The sequence below is a fragment of the Euleptes europaea genome, chromosome 3 (genome assembly GCF_029931775.1).
Source record: "Euleptes europaea isolate rEulEur1 chromosome 3, rEulEur1.hap1, whole genome shotgun sequence".
Lineage (NCBI taxonomy): Eukaryota > Metazoa > Chordata > Lepidosauria > Squamata > Sphaerodactylidae > Euleptes > Euleptes europaea.
Genome location: NC_079314.1, coordinates 91,117,299 through 91,126,085, shown reverse-complemented (window position 1 = coordinate 91,126,085; position 8,787 = coordinate 91,117,299). Strand labels below are relative to the sequence as shown.

At 45.8% G+C, this 8,787-nt stretch overlaps 1 protein-coding gene across 1 annotated transcript; it reads left to right on the top strand.

Annotated features, from left to right (window-relative positions):
• The first annotated feature begins 5,809 nt into the window (after positions 1 to 5,809).
• Positions 5,810 to 8,224, top strand: CBY1 (chibby family member 1, beta catenin antagonist). Its single transcript, XM_056847390.1, has 4 exons — positions 5,810 to 5,921; positions 6,495 to 6,600; positions 7,239 to 7,354; positions 8,086 to 8,224. Exons 1-4 carry the CDS (start codon positions 5,844 to 5,846, stop codon positions 8,164 to 8,166), a joined length of 381 nt encoding a protein of 126 aa, XP_056703368.1. The 5' UTR covers positions 5,810 to 5,843; the 3' UTR covers positions 8,167 to 8,224.
• The last annotated feature ends 563 nt before the right edge of the window (positions 8,225 to 8,787 follow it).

The window sequence follows — 8,787 nt, the reverse complement described above, 5'->3', positions numbered from 1 at the left end:
TTTTTATTATTTCCATACATACTTTCCCACTGTGTTGCTCTCAGTATGAACCCACTTGAACATTACCCATTACTGTCTAGAGTTGGTTTAAACTAGAGTGCTCCTTTATGATTTCTCATGCAATGGTAGAAAAGTTATAAGGAAGACACCACCATATACACCTTAGGGGAGGAAAGGGACTCTGCAGCAATTTCTGACTTGTTTCCATTTCTTTGTGGCAAGTGCCACGGCCAACAAAGAGACAGAAATAAGGTGCTAGAAGTTTAGGAAGAATCCAAAAGCAATAGCGGGGTAACACCGTTATCAGGGCCAAACAAAATGTCACAAAATACTGAGCAAGCTTTTAAGTTCCCAGTTGGTTCCCAGTTCCTTATTCATACTTCCTTGTTCCTCATATGTGAATGCAACCACAAATATCAAGAATACTTAAATTGCTCTGCACCCCAAAATGAGCCTTGACCCATGACATATCATACAACCCCACACTGGAGCTATGCTGTTTCCTGGCCCAAAGCCCAGTTTTTGAGCTTACTGTTCCAAAGTGGGGTGCCTGGGGCAAATGCACATTAGAAACTGGGGGGAAGCTGTACCCCCAGATAATCTTTGGATCACCCTGAATTATACACCCTGTCACCTATAAGAGGACATGCACTGGTGCACAGTCCAAACACTGGTTCTGGCATCAAGAGCTTCTATTTTGGTTGCCTCTGGGAAGCTTATACTGGGAAAGTTTGAATAAGGAACTGGAACAGCTGTATGTCCTCTGCACCCCAAAATAAGCTTCACACCACCACATGTCTAATTTTGTTCTCAATAAAAGGGTTTTGCAGACTCTGGGCCAAAGTGGACATTGTGTTAAGACAGCCATCAGTGGCTCTCCTGGCTTCAAATCTATTTTGGCCCTTATTTAGATTACATTGTGCTAGATGCAAAAGAAGAAGTTAAACAGTGCTATCCTAAGCAGAGTTATATACTTCTAAGCCGGGGTGTCCAACTCAATTATGAGGGCCGGATATGACATAAATGTCACTTCGTCGGGCCGTGTACCGGAGATACAAACTTTATAGAAGATGCAGGCAAAGCCAATTAATGACATTATTTTTAACTTTATTTTTTCCTTAAAATACAAGCATGCTTAACACAATAACAGTACTTTCTTTAATTTAATAGTTTTTGATAATTGACACCTCAGGGGTGTGGAGGGGGTGGCTACCTCAGCTGACAAGCCTCAGGGGGATTGCCAGCCCAGATGGGGGGGGGAGGAGGGGGTAGCTGCCTTGGCTGGCTTGCACTGTAGATACATGTAAAAGAACTATAAAGCCTGAAAATACTTATATATTACCTTTATGCTTCTCTGATGCCCAACGGGATGACACAAAATTTGAAGACGAAACTCTTTGTCCTTAGTTTTGAAGCACTATTTGCATTCTCTTGAATCCTGTTGCTTTGCTTTATATTTCTTATTCAAACTACAGGAAAAGAAACAGATAGGAAATTATTATTTTTAAAATATCACCTAGCATTTTGAGCCTGCAATCCTATGCACATCTTTCTTCCAAGTTAAGTCCCATTGAGCTCAATGGAAACTTCAGAGTAAAAATGCATCAATCAAATTGGGCAACAAGTTTCATTGAACTCATAGGTGAGATGCTCATCTCCCTAGCGGGTTAACTTTCCCTTTCCTGCTAACAATACCCTCAAAGCTTTGGAGAGACTCTTTTCTTTGGCTAGTGTAGGCAGCATTGCTTAGGTGTTCATCACGCTTATCTAGAAGACACGAGGTAAAGCTGACAGCACAATCCTATGCATGTCTAGTCAAACAGCAGTCCTACTATGTTTGCTGCCACAGTAAGTGTGCACAGGATTGCAGCCTTAGACTGGTACAATCAACAATAAAGAAACAAACACACAGTCTGTCTTTTGGTCTTAACCACTATCTTCTCACTGAAAGTTCTCTTCCCCACCCTAGTTTCTTCACAAACAGATTTATTTACTTATATCCCACCTTTTATTGTTATTGTTTATTTGATTTATAACCCGCTCGCTCCCCAGCCAAAATGGTTTACATCATTCCCCTCTCCTCCATTTTACCCTCACAACCCTGTGAGGTAGGTTAGGCTGAGAGCAGACTGGCCCAAGGTTACCCACCGAACTTCCCTGGCATGAGTTGGGATTCAAACCTGGGTCTTCCAGACCCTAGCTCTTAACCATTACACCCCACTATCTCTAGGGGAATAGAGGGTGTGTGTGTGTGCAACGTGTACCTAGCTACTTGAGTAGTAATAAAGAAAGCAGTGCAGAGTATTTGAAAAGTGCCTTGCTTTCAAGTAAGCCCAGAAACCCAGCGATGAGTGCGAGGGGGAAATGGAGCATCCTTCTGGCACCCCTTAGGCTTTGGTTAGACTGTTATGCAAGCTGCTCTGCCTGATCCTCCTGTGCATGCTTATTCCGAATCTAAAGTTAAAAGTAAGGAGTTTACTCACAAGGAGGCAAAGTATCTGGGTTGCAGCCCTGAAGGGCTGCGGGCAGGGAGAACAGACAAAGAACAAAGAGAACAGACAAACAAAGAGAACAGACAAACAAAGAGAACAGACAAAGAACAGACAAAAACACTGAAGTGGCCTGCTAGAGACTCAAGGTCAGAGCAGGGGGGGAGGCAAGGAGCAGGGATAGCTCGAACAGTTCAAAGAAACAAAAACCTAAGGATAACACGCGAACGGTAATGGGCCTAACTCATGTCAAGAGCCTGTCTGGCATGACTCCTGACAGCTGGAACATCTCAGAGAAACAAACCCACTGGATACACTTGAACAGCAGAACCAATAGATAAACTTGAACAGAAATGGGCATGACACATGGCATGACTCATGACAATAGATACACTTGAACAGAAATAGGCACGGCTCTTGGCAGGACTCTCGACAATCAGCAGCAAGGAGAAAGGGACTACTTCCGTCCCAGGGGGCGGGGGCGTGGGGCTTCCTTGCGGTTAGCTAGCGCGGCCTCAAGCCACGGCCCGCCCGCGAAGCGCTCTTGCTCCTCCAGCGCCTCGCGCAGGGCGGCCGTCTGCTGCCCTCGCCCGGAACCAGCCCGCTCGCCGGCCAGGTTTGGCCTTCGAAACGCGCGTCCCGCTATAACCATGGCAACCGCGCTGCGCAAAGCACGTCGCGGGCGACTACGCCTCTCTAAAAAGAGGCGCTGACCACTCGCTACTCTCGGGGGATCCACATGAGGGGAGGGGCTTGCTCGCCTCCCTGGGAACGAAGGGCTCAAGCTAGCAACTAGGCTCAAACTCTCCCCCCCTCCTCCCGTTTATCAATGGTACGGTCCCGACGGAGGCGCTGTTTCTCGCTCCGCCCATCGCGGCTGTTTGGGACCCTACCATTATAGGAAAAGAAGCGGGGAACGTACTTTCTGATGCTCCCTGATAACCTCTTCACTTTCCTCTAGGTAAGATCATTTCTCTCACTTTCAGCTGTTCGGTAAAACGGTGGGAAGTCGCCTATTCCGCGTAAAACCCTTGTGCCGGCTCCCCTCCCCCCCTCCTCCCCGCCTCGTGGTAAAAATTCTCCATCCCTTTGCTCGAAGTGGGGCTGACCGAGGCTCCCGTTACCCACGCGGCCTTTTCCCACCCGCATTCGCGAAGCATGGACACGGCGGGTAAGTGTGCGCCTGCGCAGATTGGCGTTAAAAAGTGGGGGCGGGGGTACTGAGATCTGGCGGTTTGGTGCGCGAGGTCGTTCGGGAGCGGGAGGTTCGTTTTGATTTGGACCAGGCGGCGTTGACGGATCTGCGATCGGATTATCAGGTTTTCTTCACCAGTGAAGCTACGAACTCTCTTCGTCTGGAATCCTACTCACCGTTAGGGTTGCCAGCTCTGGGTTAGGAAAGACTTGGAGATTTGGGGGATGGAGCCTGAGGGGGGGCTGTGGGATTTGGGGAGGGGAGGGACTTCAGTGGGGTATAATGCCATAGAGCTCTCCTTCCAGAGTGGCCACTCCCTCTGGAGATCAGTTGTAGTCCCAGGAGATCTCCAGCCACCGCCTGTAGGTTATGTAAAAAATACTCACAATACTGATAACAAGAAGCTGGAGGGGGAAAAAATCAGTACAACTCACTATATTCAAAAATTCATTAACAACGTGCTAACAATAAGACAACCACAGTAAAGTGCAAAGATTACAAAAACACACACAAAATATATACAAATGTAGTTATTTACAGGGTAGTTATCACAAGCATAACAGCAATCTCCAATTAACCAGGCAACAGTCTATATAAGGTAAAGGTAAAGGTCCCCTGTGCAAGCACCGGGTCATTCCTGACCCATGGGGAGACGTCACATCCTGACGTTTTCTAGGCAGACTTTGTGGGGTGGTTCGCCATTGCCTTCCCCAGTCATCTTCCCTTTACCCCCAGCAAGCTGGGTACTCATTTGACCGACCTCGGAAGGATGGAAGGCTGAGTCAACCTTGAGCTGGCTACCTGAAACCAACTTCCGTCGGGATCGAACAGGCCATGAGCAGAGCTTTTGACTGCAATACTGCAGCTTAACACTCTGCGCCACGGGGCTCCTAACAGTCTATATCCAAGGCAAAAAAAGAATTCTTCACATCCAACTGTGGACGACAATGTCAAATCAATTGGCACAAAGTCCAAAAGAAGTCCAATGAAGGACTTGCTATTATGCTTGTGATAACTATCCTGTAAATAACTATATTTGTATATATTCTGTGTGTATTTTTGTAATCTTTGCACTTTATTGTGGTTGTCTTATTGTTAGCACGTTGTTAATGAATTTTTGAATATAGTGAGTTGTACTGATTTTTTTCTCCAACCACCTGTAGGTTGGCAATCCTACTCATGGTAGTTTTGCTCTGGAAGAGGACCCAGGGCTTCTAGGATGTGGCCAGAACCGCTGGGTTTCTTTGTGAAGCACCCTCCCTTTTTACCAGGGGTCCTGATAGGTGCACATTTAAAGAGTTTCTCCCCTAGTAAAGATGAGGGTAGCTAAACCTGTTGAACCTCTCTCAGGTGGACAGTTCTGTTGGCGGCGGGGGGTGGGGGGGTGTAAGATAGGAAAGGAGATAAGGTTTCTGAAATATGCAAGGAGTAAATTACTTCCACATTCGGCCTAGCTGGTTCATAGTAGCTGAGGCCTGGTCTACACATGCCATAGGGAAAGGCTGTAGAATCCTGAGGTGATGAAACAGGATAAAAAAAGTTGCATAGAACTTTTTCAAATGTCGATTTCTCCACTTGCTTCTGAAGTGATATAGCCGATCCTTCCTCCTCAGTGCTCTACCACCCCAATTGTATTGCATGTGTTGGCCGTGCCTAAGCTAGGCAAAGGTGGGGAGCATCTTGTTGTAAGGTGATGCAAGAATGGCATTAAAACAGGAGGTTCTAGGATATCTAAAACTTAGAAAAAGTGTGACCTAAAAAGTAACTAGAACTGCCCATTCCTCTGATATTTTTCATTATGAGAGAGATGACAGATTAACTTCATTTTGGATCTAAAAATGGCAGTTATTTTTCTGTAGTTCTTTCTATGCTTTTCAATAAGTTGTTGCCCCTTAACCCAAAGGAGGTGGGACCTAGGGCAATTGGGGAGGGGAGACTGACAATATTTTATAAGTTCTCCAAAGCAGGAGGGCTACAAACTCACTTTTGAAAAAATGATAGTTGACTTTCCCATGATTTTTATGTAGGCCAAGCATTGCTTCCTAGCAGACTCTGTGTTTTTCAGCTCTTTCTGATGCGCTCTGTGTCATTCTTGCGCTTTGTTTCCTTTGCTGTTTTTCATATTGGCAACCAGAGTGAGACTTTCGTGCTGAGAAACTATGCCGCTCTTTGGGAACACCTTCAGTCCCAAGAAAACCCCACCCAGAAAATCAGCTTCACTTTCCAACCTGCACTCGGTAAGTTCTCAAATCTACAGCAGGAGTGGAATAAAGCTTTATTTTGTTCAACCAGCACCTCAAATCCACCAGACACAGAATGACAACTCAAAGGAGTGGAACTTGTCAGGATTATATGCCGCACCCAGTCTGTCACCTCTGTATATTAACCCATAGCTGTTACAGATCAGGGCTTCTAAAAATGTACCAGATGAGCTACACAGATATTTGGAGGCAGGCAGCCAATTAACATTTCCATTTTACAGATGAGAAACACTGAGGATAGAGGAGAGGTGATTGATCTGGTTTACCCCTCTTTGCAGGAAAAAATGACAGTGCTTTAAATCTCCCCTTTCAGATCTGTACTCTGAATGAGGTAAAGGCTGGATGGGTGGACAAAGGGGAGGGAACTGGAGTCAGAACAAGAGGGGAGGAAGCAGGGGCCAGTGGGGAGAAGGATTTCCCCCCTCACGACTCTCATATAAACTCACTCTTGGTGTTAACATTTGTACAAAACATTAAAACGTGAAGGAGAATTAGGGTGGGGGGGAAATGAAATTCTTTAAACATGCTGAATCAGCTTTCTCCCTACAGCTAGATAGATCTACCCGTGAGATTGAACTGGGCCTAGACTATGGCACTCCAACCATGACCCTTGCTGGACAGAGCCTGAAGTTTGAGAATGGCCAGTGGATTACAGGTGAGGAAGAACACCACTCCCATCGGCAGTGGTATGACAGAAGCCCTGGCCAGGGTAACATCCAGTATCTCAGAGGACACAGCCTGGTGTGACAGTAGCCCCTGAGCATCCTGAGTCTCTGTTACCACTGTCTTAGTTGCAACTTGGAGGGATGCTTCCTTCATCCTAGGCTGGTGGGTTGACTCTGCCTGCGGTCTCTGTCCTGGACCCTTTCACTGAGGGCAAGTGGCTTCCCCTTTGGTTTTTTTCTTAAATCACCCTTGCAGGCATTGGTTATTGTGCCTGGGCTTGTACCATAAGTGGAACTAATACTGTGGTTTTTGGTCTGCTTGGGTGTTGGTGATCCATTGGGGAACCTCAGGTACCATTTGCTGTGCTCACTCTCATTCCTGACACTGCTACTGGCTCTTGATCTCTCTAGCCTGCTGTTAGCAGAGAAGGTATTTATAGGTCTCTTGGCATGTGGTGGGATGCTTATACCTTGGCAGTATTGTTACTTCCTGCCAGGCTCAGTGTACTTGTCTGGCCAAATCTGACAACTGCTGAGCATTTGGAGGGCTGTAGGCAGTGTGGGCTCTGCCACACAATCCACTGTAGTGCAGGGCAATTCTTAATGCCATCCCCTTTCTCCCTTGTAGATTCATTTGGGGGCAGTGGAGACCGCAGAGAGACCCAGCGACTGCGCAAACGGAACCAGCAGCTGGAGGAAGAGAACAATCTCTTGCGGCTAAAAGTGGATCTTTTGTTAGATATGGTGAGAATGGGATGGCTCGCTTGCCTCTGGTCATCTAGCAATGTCTGTATTCATGCGTCTTCCTAATGCAGAACAGGGAAACTGAAATTGTGAAATGGAAGCCACCACATGTCTCAGCAGAGGGTGTATGGTGTAGCAGGGATTCAGATCCCAATATCTGTCAAAACTCTAATCCATACTTTCTGGGTTCCTGGAAATTCTGAATCTTAAAATAGTAATTCTTTTCCCTAACCTTCAGTTTCCCAAAATGCTAGTGAATGCAGTTCTGCACAACAGTATCTGGTTTGTTTGGGATCTGTTCTACTGTTGGATTATATGGATTGATAAATAATCCACGTGCTCCTGAGCAGATACTTGCTGAAGGAAGAACAGTGGCTTTCAAGGAATCCTGGGATTCCTTTATGAGAAGCAGGGTAATGGCAAAGAAACAAATGACCAAAAACATGCTTGTCCGTTATTGTGAGTCTTACCGTGCTGTGTGCAGCCATATATGAACACCTAGGTCCCGGAGACTGTCCTGCATTAATTGAACATTAATTGAACATTAAGTCCCATACAGTTTGCAATAGAATTCCTTGGCAGATATTCCTAATGTGGAATACGGGTATGAAATCTACATATCCAGGGAGCTAAGCTAAAGGTTCTTATGTGCTGTCAGCCTACCAGCACTAGTGCACCATGGGAAAACAAAGATTTGTTATCTTATTGCTGTTGCTGCCTTCCATTTGTAGCTCTCCGAAACAACTGCAGAATCTCATCTCATGGAGAAGGAACTGGAGGAACTGAAAAATTACAGCCGGAGGAGGAAGTGAGCAGGAAATAAGAGTGTCCAGGTGATGGCAGGAAGGAAACAGCATGAGGATCTGGTTTAAAAAAACATGTACTTCCCAGAAATGATGAAGTCATATCTGCCTAGGAAGATGGCAGTATCGCATCTTGTTGCATCCCAATAGGACATGTAACCAAGATCCTAAGTGTGAAATATTAATAAGCTGTCGGGTGCAGTCAGGAAGCAGATCTACAGTGTCATCCTAGGCACCGTTTCACCTTTCCAATTCTATTCAATTCATTGGGTTTAGAAGGATGTAACTCTGCTTAGGAGGGCACAGTTAGTATTTTTCCCCATTCTTTGTGAAGGTTCTTTTTAAAGTGCACTTAACATTCCTTTGCAATGCACATTTGTTCTAGCCAATAAAGTTCCTTGCAGAGTTTCATGCATCTTCTTTCTTTGTCTCACCCCCCCCCAGGGGAAAGCAGTAAAAGTAATGTGATTTAGATATGGGGGAGAGGGGATGCATGCAGAGATTCCCCCATACAGGCATACCTTGTTTTATCGTGCTTCACAGATACTGCGTTTTTGAGCAAATCTATTGGCGCCATTTTTCCAACAGTGTGTGCTCACTTTATGTCTTTGTGGCACATTTTGGTAATTC

What these genes read in the sequence shown, in the direction of transcription:
- CBY1 (XM_056847390.1), top strand. Translation starts at nt 5,844, where the DNA reads ATGCCGCTCTTTGGGAACACCTTCAGTCCCAAGAAAACCCCACCCAGA. An exon ending in CACTTTCCAACCTGCACTCG is followed by an intron (nt 5,922 to 6,494) that starts GTAAGTTCTCAA and finishes TTCTCCCTACAG; the next exon opens with CTAGATAGATCTACCCGTGA. An exon ending in GAATGGCCAGTGGATTACAG is followed by an intron (nt 6,601 to 7,238) that starts GTGAGGAAGAAC and finishes TCTCCCTTGTAG; the next exon opens with ATTCATTTGGGGGCAGTGGA.